Raw genomic sequence first — 14,278 nt, forward strand, 5'->3', positions numbered from 1 at the left:
GAAAATCTCCCCATTCTGTCTAACCCGATAGAGACCTGCTACACACTGACTTCCAACTTTCCTGTTGTTCCAGGGAAGATGAACCCCACACACACCAAATCCGCTATCTTCCATGTGTCATTATATCTAACATGTGTCCTCCCTCATCAGTAATGATTGCTTCATGCTAGTGCACATGTAGTTTCACATTAAAATGAAAACAAGTTAAATCAAACGTAGGTGATTTTGACAAGAATCGGTGGTAGAGAAACATGGCTGTCAAAGCAGTCGTGAGATCTGAGAGGTGTTGACTAATTGCTTGATAATTACACAGTGAATCGTCTAATTAAGCCGACGGTTAATTAGGGTAAGCTTGCGCAGCTTGCAAGTCTTTTTTGGTTAGGTGTAGGTGTGGATTTGTGTGTAGATGTGTGTGTGTGTGTGTGTGGGTGTGTGTGTGCGTGTGTGTGTGTGCGCGCGTGTGTCAGTAAATGAGATAAAGAGAGATCGTGAGCCTGCTAAAGAGTGAGAGATCGAGAGAGAGTGAGCGAGAGAGAGACAAAGGGTTGAAGTTCATGAAGAACTCCTCCAGACATATACAGTAACATCTAACCATCCACAGCCTGTAGCCAATGCAACATCATACAGCTGAACCACTTGTGAAGCTTAAATGTGAATAATAATAATAAGAGCTCTAGACATTACCTCCCCAACCTCCCTCCCGCTCTGCAGTGAAGCGCCATTATCCTTTGTTTGCCTTAGGACCTGTTTATTTTACTACCGATCTGAAAATCTATGATGTGGAATAGAAAGCAGCAAAAAAGACCTGGCATCGGAACGCACTATGCAGTCACACTCCAGCAGTTTGTATTCATTTAACAAGCAAATTAGAGAGGAAGTGGAGTTTGTATAGTGCCTGTATGAGTGTAGATGAAGAGGAAAATACAGATGACTACAGCCTCATTAGCTACAGTTAGTTACATGTTTACCGGTTATAATATCTAATTTAATTGGGAGATCAAAGGAGTGGTGACTACCTCTTGCATGGCTCAGAGGGCAGAGAAACTACACTATATATACAAAAGTATGTGGACACCCCTTCAAATGAGTGGATTCAGTTATTTCAGCCATACCCGTCTGCTGACAGGTGTATAAAATCAAGCACATAGCCATGTAATCTCCATAGACAAACATTTGTAGTAGAATGGCCTTACCGAAGAGCTCATTGACTTTCAACACAGTACCGTCATGGGATGCCACCTTTCCAACAAGTCAGTTCATGAAATTTCTACCCTGTTAGAGCTTCCCCGGTCAACAGTAAGTGCTGTTATTGTGAAGAGGAAAAGTCTAGGAGCAACACCGATCAGCCGTAGACCACACAAGCTCACAGAACGGGACCGCCAAGTGCTGAAGCGCATAGTGCGTAAAAATCATCTGTCCTTGTTTGCAACACTCACTACCGAGTTCCAAACTGCCAAACGTCAGCACAAGAACTGTTCGTTGGGAGTTTCATGAAATGGGTTTCCATGGCTGCGCAGCCACACACAAGCCTAAGATCACCATGCGCAATGTCAAGTGTTGGCTGAAGTGTAAAGCTAGCCGCCATTGGACTCTGGAGCAATGGAAATGCGTTCTCTGGAGTGATGAATCACGCTTTACCATCTGGCAGTCCGACGGACGAATCTGGGTTTGGCGGACACCAGGAGAACGCTACCTGCCCCGATGCAGTGGCAACAGAAAAGTTTGGTGGTAGAGGAATAATGGATCAGGCTAGGCCCCTTAGTTCCAGTGAAGGGAAATCTTAACGCAAAAGCATACAATGACATTCTAGATAATTCTCTGCTTCCAATTTTGTGGAAACAGCTTGGGGAAGGCCCTTTCCAGATTCAATGCCCCCGTGCACAAAGGGAGGTCCATACAGAAATGGTTTGTCGAGATCCTTGTGGAGGAACTTGACTGGCCTGCACAGAGCTCTGACCTCAACCTCATCAAACACCTTTGGGATGAATTGGAACGGCGAATGTGAGCCAGGTCTAATCGCCCAACATCAGTGCCCGACCTCATTAATGCTCATGGCTGAATGGAAGCAAGTCCGTGCAGCAATGTTCCAATATCTAGTGGAAAGCCTTCCCAGAAGGGTGGAGGCTGTTATAGCAGCAAAGTGGGGACCAACTCCATATTAATGCCCATGATTTTGAAATGAGATGTTTGACGACCAGGTGTCCACATACTTTTGGTCATGTAGTGTATGTGCCAGAGATCAGCTTCGTCTCCTAATCTCATCAAACTCATCCTTCCTTCCGATGCCTAGCTACAGCTCGCTGTGAGTTTATCTGAGTGTTACTTGGCGTGATACCATGCATCAGCACATCATTTTGTTTGTATTGGAAAACTGGAAAATGTATTCTCTCAGTGTTTGTTTGGTAAAAACGTTTTGATTAAGCTGAGACTTTGCATGAATATAGAAAACAAGAGCTGGTTTTGAAATTAAAGCATGTTATGGTGCCTTTAAGGACCTTCTTGATTCTAAGTAAGCAGAGAAATCCTGATTTACAGTATATTCCAAGAAAACATACATCAATTATTATAGTTTTATTGGCCTTCAAAGAATGCATCATGCACTTTTCCTACAACTGATGGTTCAAACAGTCTGAATCGTGCAGTAAAGCTTATTATATGAGTCAAAAGCCAGTCCACTTCCTACAGGATGAATAACATGCTAATTACCATGACGCACGCACGGCTCCATGCTATTTAATAGTGGTTAAAACCATCAGAGAATCTGTGTGGCATCGGCAGAACACAACCTCCTCACCTCTTACTCTTAATAAAGATGCTGGAGCAGTTGATTAAACTGTGTTGTTAATTTGTAGAGTTAGATTCACAGAGTGCATGAAGCAGAGGCCTGTGGAACTGTGTGTGTGTGTGTGTGTGTGTGTGTGTGTGTGTGTGTGTGTGCGTGCGTGCGTGCGTGCGTGCGTGCGTGCGTGCGTGCGTGCGTGCGTGCGTGCGTGCGTCAATGTCGGGCCATAACATGTGTTAACAATGTTAGGGTTACCATGGAGATGTAGTTACTGTTTGCCACCTCATCAAGGACACGTTTGTGTAATGTTGTAAATGTGGAGTAGGGAGGTCTGCTATTATCTCTCCCTTTAATTGCTTTTGAAGTAAATGCAAAGCATTATTCCATTGTTGTTGAGAGGAAGTTGCTTATGTTTGTTGGATGCACTAGATAAGTTCTATGAAACACTTTAAAAAAAAATACTTGTGAAAAAGTACACAACACCTGCAACTTCTCTTTGAAACATCATCACTATCTTCTTGACCTGTGACTCTGTACTTTGGCACAAGTTAAACTTCAATGCGGGAGCTTCTAGGACCAGGCAGAAACTGTACCCATCAGGGCTCAGCCAATTACAGGTGTGATTTCTACCACCCTGAGACAGTCAAATGATTAACTGAGACAGTATGGTCCCTAGCTATTACAGGTAAACTATCCTGCTGTAACGACCTCGGCAATGTGTGTGTGTATGCACGCGCATATATACGTAAATGTGTGTGTGTGTGCGTATTACTGACATCCATCTAGAGATGTGGTAATTAGACTCTGAAACATAGCACCATGTATCACTCACAGGGATTTAACAGCTGGGTAATTGGTACAACGTAAGGAAAAATGTACTCGTCACTCCTGAGGAGGGAAACGGGGCTATAGATCAGAGGCTTGGGGTGACAGAGACAGTGGCCCACTGGCCCCCGTGCTCCCCCTGTTTCAGACAGAGCTCTCACAGTTCACAGAGAGGAAGAGGAGGCCAAAACACTGGCCTCGTGGCATTTTTTTCATATGCAACACAGTTAATTAATTCAGATTAACGGTAGATTCCCTAGCTTTGTTCTATTCTCTCCCTTCTCTTCCTTATGCTGGGCCTTATAATATCTGGTTAATTCACATCACATTCTTTTCCTTTTTACACAAGCCCTAGAAACAGCCAGGATGACGATCCTCATATTCACCCAGCAATCCACTGTGCATCTCAAAGCGCTATCAATGGCAACACATTGTAATGTTATGATAGGAGCAGCCAGCAGTGAACAGCACCATCGAGCAAAGAAACAGGATATTAAAAAAAATAGGTAATCTGTGTTTAAGTTGAAACGATACTGAAGGAGAGCCGCCTGTTTCATTCATATTGACATTAAGAACTTCTTTATCACTCTCCCTAAAGAAAGCTCCCCGAACAATCTAAACCAGCAAAGCACACAATAAGGAATAATATGATTTCTGTTTACTGAGATATCAGCTGGTATTTTGGCACTACACTGACAGCCAATAGCTGCAACAGTATATTAGACCCCAATCTGGCATCTACAAATGTCAAGAGAATGCGAAAGAGGGAGGATGTGGTGAAGGGGATGGGTGGGGGGGCATAACACATATGTGTAAAATTCTTTAAAAAAACAAGGGTTTACATAAACATATTCTGAGGCTGAATCATTATCATATGTGCAGCTGTCAATCTTGATGCTTCAGCTGAGAGCAAAGTGCCTAGGAAAAGAGTATAATACAACAATCCTATACCCAGGTTGACCATGATTTCTCTCTGAACTCCCTTGGTAAGTCCAGGCATGGTACATTAAGCTTATTCAAAAGCCAGCAGAGGTGAACTTCTAGTAGCAACAGTAGCAAGCCCATATATCCAGGCTCCTTCTCTCGCTCTGCTTCTCTCACTTTCTGCTCTCTAAATCTTTCTCTCTCTCTCTCTCTAAAAAGAAACCGAAAGTTTACCTTTTCAAAATGACAAAGGGGCAGTCCAGAAAACAAGTGATGGAGGCAGTGATATGTTTTCATCAAAACAGGGACAGCCACGCTCGCCTCATGCTTTCTCATCAGGTATCATTTACAAACTCAGTGAGGCAATGTGGGTTTCCAGTCACAAATTAGCTGCGTGGCTGATGTCGTCGGTAGGGCAAGATATAAAGAATGTCAGTGAAATTACATGAATCAGCTATATTGAAAATAAATGGCAAGTGAAAGCATCATCTGGTGAAGTTTGTGATTTGTTTTACATTTACTTTTTCTACTTTCTTTTATTCACTTGAATTTAATATCTATATACAGCTCCTGTAATGAAATGGTACCAGCTACAGAACAAAGATGCAGCGTATCCCTGGTTAATGCCCAATAGACACCAACACACTAATATAAAGCTGAGTAGACGTAAGTACCTTGTCCAGAGAGAAGGTCTTGGTGAGAGCGAAGCCCCATCCTTCCAGGAAGGCCCTGCGGATCATGGCTGTACTGGTGGTGGGGGGAGCGGAGGCCAGGCCAAAGGGGTTGGGGAACCTGATCCCACACATCTCCACACTGATGTCCACAGAGTCGATGGCACAGTGGAAGAGAGGGAGCTGGGGGACGCTGGACACCATCTGACCGTGGAGAGACTGAAAGGACAAAACATCTAGTTACAGTACCATGAGATAACGACAGGAATAGGGTTGAAAGTTCCAGGAACAGAATTGAACAGAATTTTGCAATCCTAGTAACAGATCGACAGATCGTAAAGATGACGCCGAAGAACATGGCTGACGTTTTACATTCTCCCAACCAATTGTGCATTTCTTTTTTTTTGCGTTTTCTGTAACTTACTTTTTAACTTATTGTGTACATAATGTTGCTGCTACTGTCTCTTATGACCGAAAATAACTTCTGGACATCAGAAAAGCGATTACTCGCCGCGGACTGGAAGAAACGTTTTCCTTTAACAAGTCTGACGAGAAGAACATCCTGCTTTCACTGGAACAGGCCCAGATCCACGCCTTTTGTGTGAAGAAAAGACGGCGGAAAAGGGGACGCAGATCGGGGATCCTTCTGAGAAGCCAGAGGCGAGAGAGTAAACTCCCTATGACTTCCATTCTCTTTACCAATGTGCAATCGTTAAAAAATAAAATTGATGACCTACTATGAAGATTATCCTACCAACGGGACATTAAAAACTGTAACATCTTATGTTTCACCGAGACGTGGTTGAACGAAGAAACGGACAATATAGAGCTGGTGGGAATTTTCCATGCACCGGCAGAACAGAGACGCTACCTCTGGTAAGGCGAGGGGTGGGGGTGTGTGTCTACAGTGGTAGGCCTGATCACCGACAATGATGAGACGGCCTATAGGGAGGAGGTCAGAGAACTGGCAGTGTGGTGCCAGTACAACAACCTCTCCCTCACTGTGAGCAAGACAAAGGAGCTGATCGTGGACTACAGGAAAAGGCGGGCCGAACAGGCCATTAACATCGACGGGGCTGTAGTGGAGCGGGTCGAGAGTTTCAAGCTCATTTGTGTCCACATCACCAACAAACTATCATGGTACAAACAAGAGGTCGACCGATTATGCTTTTAGAACGCCGATACCGATTATTGGAGGACCCAAAAAAAAGCCACTACCGATTAATCAGCCGATTTATACACTGCTCAAAAAATAAAGGGAACACTTAAACAACACATCCTAGATCTGAATGAAATAAATAATCTTATTAAATACTTTTTTCTTTACATAGTTGAATGTGCTGACAACAAAATCACACAAAAATAATCAATGGAAATCCAATTTATCAACCCATGGAGGTCTGGATTTGGAGTCACACTCAAAATTAAAGTGGAAAACCACACTACAGGCTGATCCAACTTTGATGTAATGTCCTTAAAACAAGTCAAAATGAGGCTCAGTAGTGTGTGTGGCCTCCACGTGCCTGTATGACCTCCCTACAACGCCTGGGCATGCTCCTGATGAAGTGGCGGATAGCCTCCTGAGGGATCTCCTCCCAGACCTGGACTAAAGCATCCGCCAACTCCTGGACAATCTGTGGTGCAACGTGGCGTTGGTGGATGGAGCAAGACATGATGTCCCAGATGTGCTCAATTGGATTCAGGTCTGGGGAACGGGCGGGCCAGTCCATAGCATCAATGCCTTCCCCTTGCAGGAACTGCTGACACACTCCAGCCACATGAGATCTAGCATTGTCTTGCATTAGGAGGAACCCAGGGCCAACCGCACCAGCATATGGTCTCACAAGGGGTCTGAGGATCTCATCTCGGTACCTAATGGCAATCAGGCTACCTCTGGCGGGCACATGGAGGGCTGTGCGGCCCCCCAAAGAAATGCCACCCCACACCATGACTGACCCACCGCCAAACCGGTCATGCTGGAGGATGTTGCAGGCAGCAGAACGTTCTCCGCGGCGTCTCCAGACTCTGTCACATGTGCTCAGTGTGAACCTGCTTTCATCTGTGAAGAGCACAGGGCGCCAGTGGCGAATTTGCCAATCTTGGTGTTCTCTGGCAAATGCCAAATGTCCTGCACGGTGTTGGGCTGTAAGCACAACCCCCACCTGTGGACGTCGGGCCCTCATACCACTCTTATGGAGTCTGTTTCTGACCGATTGAGCAGACACATTCACATTTGTGGCCTGCTGGAGGTCATTTTGCAGGGCTCTGGCAGTGCTCCTCCTTGCACAAAGGCGGAGGTAACGGTCCTGCTGCTGGGTTGTTGCCCTCCTACGGCCTCCTCCACATCTTCTGATGTACTGGCCTGTCTCCTGGTAGCGCCTCCATGCTCTGGACACTACGCTGACAGACACAGCAAACCTTCTTACCACAGCTCACATTGATGTGCCATCCTGGATGAGCTGCACTACCTGAGCCACTTGTGTGGGTTGTAGACTCTGTCTCATGCTACCACTAGAGTGAAAGCACCACCAGCATTCAAACGTGACCAAAACATCAGCCAGGAAGCATAGGAACTGAGAAGTGGTCTGTGGTCTCCACCTGCAGAACCACTCCTTTATTGGGGGTGTCTTGCTTATTGCCTATAATTTCCACCTGTTGTCTATTCCATTTACACAACAGAATGTTAAATTTATTGTCAATCAGTGTTGCTTCCTAACTGGACAGTTTGATTTCACAGAAGTGTGATTGACTTGGAGTTACATTGTGTTGTTTAACCTCTCTAGGGTAGGGGGCAGTATTTGCACGGCCGGATAAAAAACGTACCCGATTTAATCTGGTTATTACTACTGCCCAGAAACTAGAATATGCATATAATTGTTTGATTTGGATAGAAAACACCCTAAAGTTTCTAAAACTGTTTGAATGGTGTCTGGGAGTATAACAGAACTCATATGGCAGGCAAAAACCTGAGAAGATTCCTTACAGGAAGTGCCCTCTCTGACCATTTCTTGGCCTTCTACACTCTCTTTATTGAAAACTGAGGATCTCTGCTGTAACATGACACTTCCTACGGCTCCCATAGGCTCTCAGAAGGCGGCAAAACGTTGAATGATGCCTTTGCAGGCCATGGCTGAAAAACAGTAGCGCATTTGGATAGTGGTCGATCAGAGAACAATGAGACTGGGGCGCGTGCACGAGCCGACACCATGTTTTAATTTTTTCGTCTTTGAACGAAAACAGGGTTTCCCGGTCGGAATATTATCGCTTTTTTACGAGACATGCTTCGAAGTATGGTAATGGAATATTTAGATTTTTTTTGTCACGAAACGCGTCGGGCGCGTCACCCTTCGTCACCCTTCGGATAGTGTCTTGAACGCACGAACAAAACAGAGGATATTTGAACATAACTATGGATTATTTTGAACCAAACCAACCTATGTTATTGAAGTAGAAGTCCTGGGAGTACATTTAGATGAAGAACAGCAAAGGTAATCCAATTTTTCTTATAGTAAATTGGAGTTTGGTGAGGGCCAAACTTGGTGGGTGTCAAAAATAGCTAGCCCGTGATGGCGAGCTATCTACTCAGAATATTGCAAAATGTGCTTTTGCCGAAAAGCTATTTTAAAATCGGACATAGCGATTGCATAAAGGAGTTCTGTATCTATAATTCTTAAAATAATTGTTATGTTTTTTTGTGAACGTTTATCGTGAGTAATTTAGTAAATTCACCAGAAGTTTGCGGTGGGTATGCTAGTTCTGAACGTCACATGCTAATGTAAAAAGCTGTTTTTTTATATAAATATGAACTTCATTGAACAAAACATGCATGTATTGTATAACATAATGTCCTAGGAGTGTTATCTGATGAAGATCATCATAGGTTAGTGCTGCATTTAGCTGTGGTTTGGGTTTATGTGACATTATATGCTAGCTTGAAAAATGGGTGTCTGATTATTTCTGGCTGGTTACTCTGCTGACATAATCTAATGTTTTGCTTTCGTTGTAAAGCCTTTTTGAAATCGGACAGTGTGGTTAGATTAACGAGAGTCTTGTCTTTAAAATGGTGTAAAATAGTCATATGTTTGAGAAATTGAAGTAATAGCATTTCTAAGGTATTTGAATATCGCGCCACGGGATTCCACTGGCTGTTGAGTAGGTGGGACGATTTCATCCCACATACCCTAGAGAGGATAATCTGTTGGGGCTAGGGGGCAGTATTTTCACGGCCGGATAAAAAACGTACCCGAATTAAACTGGTTACTACTCTTGCCTAGAAACGAGAATATGCATATAATTACTAGATTTGGATAGAAAACACTCTAAAGTTTCTAAAACTGTTTGAATGGTGTCTGTGAGTATAACAGAACTGATATGGCAGGCCAAAACCTGAGGAGATTCCATGCAGGAAGTGCCCTGTCTGACAATTTGTTATCCTTCTGTTGCATCTCTATCGAAAATACAGCATCTGTTCTGTTACGTGACACTTTCTAAGGCTTCCATTGGCTCTCTAAAGCATTCAGAAAGCGGAATGACGTGTCTCCTGTCTCTGGGCAAAGTACAGCAGCAGAGTTTGTAAGTGGCATGCCTGGGGACAGTGAGACTGAGATGCGTATTCACGAGACTTCTCCATTTTTTTTCTTTCAGTCTTTGAATGAATACAACATTGTCCGGTTGGAATATTATCGCTATTTTTACGAGAAAAATAGCATAAAAAATGATTTTAAACAGCGTTTGACATGCTCGAATTTTTTTGTCACGAAATGCGCTCGCGGATTACCCTTCGGATACTGAGATCTGAACGCACATACAAAACGGAGGTAGTTGACACACCAACCCTAACCAAACCAACCTATGTTATTGAAGTAGAAGTCCTGGGAGTACATTTAGATGAAGAACAGCAAAGGTAATCCAATTTTTCTAATAGTAATTCTGAGTTTAGGTTGCCCCAAACTTGGTGGGTGTCAAATTAGCTAGCCTGTGATGGCCGAGCTATGTACTCAGAATATTGCAAAATGTGCTTTCGCCGAAAAGCTATTTTAAAATCTGACATAGCGTTTGCATAAAGGAGTTCTGTATCTATAACTCTTAAAATAATTGTTATGTATTTTGTCAACGTTTATCATGAGTAATTTAGTAAATTCACCGGAAGTTTTCGGTGTGTATGCTAGTTCTGAACATCACATGCTAATGTAAAAAGCAGTTTTTTGATATAAATATAAACTTGATTGAACAAAACATGCATGTATTGTATAACATAATGTCCTAGGAGTGTCATCTGATGAAGATCATCAAAGGTTAGTGCTGCATTTAGCTGTGGTTTTGGTTTTTGTGACATATATGCTTGCTTTGAAAATGGCTGTGTGATTATTTTTGGCAGGGTACTCTCCTGACATAATCTAATGTTTTGCTTTCGCTGTAAAGCCTTTTTGAAATCGGACAACGTGGTTAGATTATCGAGAGTCTTATCTTTAAAATGGTGTAAAATAGTCATATGTTTGAGAAATTGAAGTTATAGCATTTTTGAGGTATTTGTATTTCGCGCCACGCGATTCCACTGGCTGTTGACTAGGGTGGGACGCAAACGTCCCACTGGCCCAGAGAGGTTAACCTACTTGGTGAATAGTTTCTTCTTCTTGAACTGCACTGTTGGTTAAGGGCTTGTAAGTAAGCATTTCACGGTAAAGTCTACACTTGTTGTATTCGGCGTATGTGGCAAATAAAGTTTGATTTGACAGAGCTGTGAGATAACGAAAATAACCACTGGTATTATGACAAAAGTCAACATACAGCAGTCATATACCCAGCAGCCTCCTCATCCTCCCTAGGCACCCAATGTCCCAAATGGTATCCTATAAAGTAATGCACTATATAGGGAATAGGGTGCCATTTGGGACGCATCCCTAAAGTGAAACCTACAACAGTCATCCATCCATCCAGCAGTCTCTTCCTCTCCTCCTCCTAATTAGCCCAGCGTTTATCACAGTCTCTGATTGCTTTTGTAATGATGTCACCGCCGCATAATGAATGAGGAGGTGTCACGCTGTGTGTGTATGTATTTGTGTGTGTGTGTGTCATGCTGCGGCAAGGCGGCTGTTACATGACAGCCGGTGTTCCCCTTTGAGGGGTTTGGCATGTGGAGGAATACACGCCAAACACACGCCAAGCAACACGGGGGAAAACAGCAGCGGGGAACATGTAAATACAAAAGATGGTGATTATTAGGAATACTGGGGGGTTCCAGAGTTCCAACCAACAACAGCTTTAGCTGTCAAGATGTTGACATGTTCTGGATCGTCGTCTTCCCCACAACATGTCTCCTTATCTGAATCCCAAATGGCACCATATTCCCGATATCAGGGCTCTCCAACCCTGTACCTGGAGAGCTACTGTCCTATAGGTTTTCACACCAACCCTAATCTAGCACACCTGATTCTAATAATTAGCTGGTTGATAAGCTAAATCGGGTTAGTTACTACTGGGGTTGAAGTGAAAACCTACAGAAGGGTAGCTCTCCAGAAACAGGGTTGGAGTGCCCTGCCCTATATAGTCCCTGGTTAAAAGTAGTGCACTACATAGGGAAGAGTGCTATTTGGGACGAGTCCTTTTCTACTTTGAAACTGGTTTCTCTCATATGGTAGTGAACGAATATACGCTTGACCTCATTCATATAAGTATATAGATAATATTTTAGAGTAAAAAACAACCTCTCACCCAGGTGTCCCATGCAGCACTAAGTTCCCAGAATTCCTTGCATAAATAAGGTCTAAATTCAACCATGCACATGATATGATAGCAAAAATACACTGAAAACAGCCTAAATGCACTGATCGAAAGGGAGACCTATGACACAGTAATATCACATTCTGATATAAAACACACTATTATCCTGAACGTGGAACACACAGTTCAAGGAATCCCTGAATGGCTCAGATATTAATTGCTGACCCTTTCCAGCAAATTGCCTGAATTCATTTCCTCTTCCTTGGTCGATTACTGTACAAAACCAAGCAATCTACTGTTGCTTCCTTTCTAGTTACAAGTGGCATTTAATCTGCAAATAAACACTTGTCTATGCTTTGCACTGAACACGGCTACATTACTACAATTAACCTGCATCTGAACCGGGCCCCGGTCTGCCAAGCGCTGCACTTTGCAGTATAATCTGAGGGGAAATGGAGGGATGGGGAGGAGGATGGAGGGATGTAGAAGAGGTCAGGCACCTCAGGAAGACAAGCCGGCACGCTGGGAGAATTGGAGGCTGGGAATCAACCACTGTCTCTGTTATTACATGCAGGAGCAGTAAAGAGTCCTCTCTGATCCTGCCTTTACACAGACTAGTGCACCACACACCCATCTGTACTGCACTTTGACTCATTCACTTAGTGTTCACCACAGTAAGTGCTGCGTGCAGTACAGTACGGAGTGTACATGCTGAGTGTTCGAGGTGAATGTAGTAATGATGATGATGTATCATTTGGCTTCCTTTCCAAACCCACAGAAGACATGAATTAATCCACAACGGAAAGAGCTAATATTGTATCGGGACTATTTCAATATTGACATATTCTGCTAATTGAGAAGTGATGTAATTGCCTTGGTTCATTCATGAATCTACACACGGGGATGCTGTTATTGAGGAAAAGAAAAGGAAACAAATGAAAGTCTAGAAGATGAAGTACTGAACATTGATACTGTGTAAATGTTTATAGTCACTCTCAAAAAGTGAGGGTTTAGTTGATCGTCAGTGAAACGTTAGCTTTCTCTAAAGCCTCCATCTTTCCTTTTCTAGTTCCTTCTCCTCCTCCCTAGTGTGTGTATGTTGAAAGCGTTGTGACATTCTGTATGTGTGTGTGTGTGTGTGTGTGTGTGTGTGTGTGTGTGTGTGTGTAGAACACAGCCCTGGGGCTGGGGACACACCTGTAGGTACTTGTGCATGTGCCAGGATGCCTGTTTGCCATCGTTGACTGACTCCACGGTGGTGTTTGCCTGTCCTGCCACGTCGCCCCCAGCAAACACCCAGGACTCACTGCTCTGCATGCTCTCTGGGTCCAGCTCTGGGAGACCCCAGCGGTTCAACCGCACCGGAGCCATGGCCTCTTTCACTGGAGGAGAGGGGAGAGAGGATCCACAGTTAGTGATGGTGCGGGCAGTACTTAAGTAAAAATACTTGAAAGTACTACTTAAGTCGTTTTTTGGGGGTATCTGTACTTTACTTCACTATTTATAATTTTGACAACTTTTACTTTTACTTCACTACATTCCAAAAGAAAATAATGTTATTTTTACTCCATACATTTTCCCTGACACCCAAAAGTACTCTTACATTTTGAATGCGTCACAGGACAGGAAAATGGTCCAATTCACGCACTTGTCAAGAGAACGTTCCTGGTCAAACCTATTGCCTCTGATCTGGTGGACTCATAGCACACATGCTTTGTTTGTTAATTATGTCTGAGTGTTGGAGTGTGCCCCGGCTATCCATACATTTAAAATACAAGAATGGTGGCATCTGGTTTGCTTAATATAAGGAATTTTAAATTAGACTTTTGACACTATATAAGAATATATGTTTAATTTACTTTTGATACTTAAGTATATTTAAAATCAAATACTTTAAGACTTTTACTCAAGTAGAATTTTACTGAGTGACATTCAACTTTTACTTGAGTCATTTTCTATTAAGGGATCTTTACTTTTACTCAAATATGACGATTTGGTACTTTTTCCACCACTGGGTGTGGGGTGTGTGTGTTTGTGTGTGTGTGCGTGTTTGTGTGACAGAGATAGAAAGAGAGAATGAAAGAAAGAAAGAACGACAGAGAGAGAAAGGGAGAGAAAGAGGCGAGAGACGACAGAAAGTGATAGAGATAGAGAGAAAAAGAGAGAACGGAGAGAGAGGAAGAGAACGAGAGAAAAAAAAATTGGAGTGAGAGTGAGTGACCGTGATGGACTACAAACCATACAGAGAGCAATATGAAGTCTGTGACAAGACCGATGACAGCAGGGGATTCACGCTCTCTGTCTCTTCCCTCACTCTCGGCTAGGTTAATGTAACATCTCCTGAGGCATTCATTCA

The 14,278-nt window shown here is 43.3% G+C and overlaps 1 protein-coding gene across 4 annotated transcripts in view; it reads right to left on the reverse strand.

The window, feature by feature from the left end:
- The window catches only part of LOC106578501 (dihydropyrimidine dehydrogenase [NADP(+)]), a 211,170-nt gene that overhangs the window by 97,462 nt on the left and 99,430 nt on the right, over positions 1–14,278 (reverse strand). For all 4 annotated transcript variants that reach the window (XR_014381606.1, XM_045702118.2, XM_082965642.1 and 1 more), the window contains 2 exons: positions 13,120–13,304; positions 5,206–5,421 (listed from right to left, as the gene is read on the reverse strand). Coding sequence is in view for 3 of the 4 variants with exons in the window: in XM_045702118.2 (XP_045558074.1) it covers positions 5,206–5,421; positions 13,120–13,304 (401 nt within the window). In the remaining variant the exon portion in view is untranslated. The remainder of the gene's footprint in view (positions 1–5,205; positions 5,422–13,119; positions 13,305–14,278) is intronic.

Source organism: Salmo salar, chromosome 19 (genome assembly GCF_965601325.2).
Source record: "Salmo salar chromosome 19, fSalSal1, whole genome shotgun sequence".
NCBI lineage: Eukaryota > Metazoa > Chordata > Actinopteri > Salmoniformes > Salmonidae > Salmo > Salmo salar.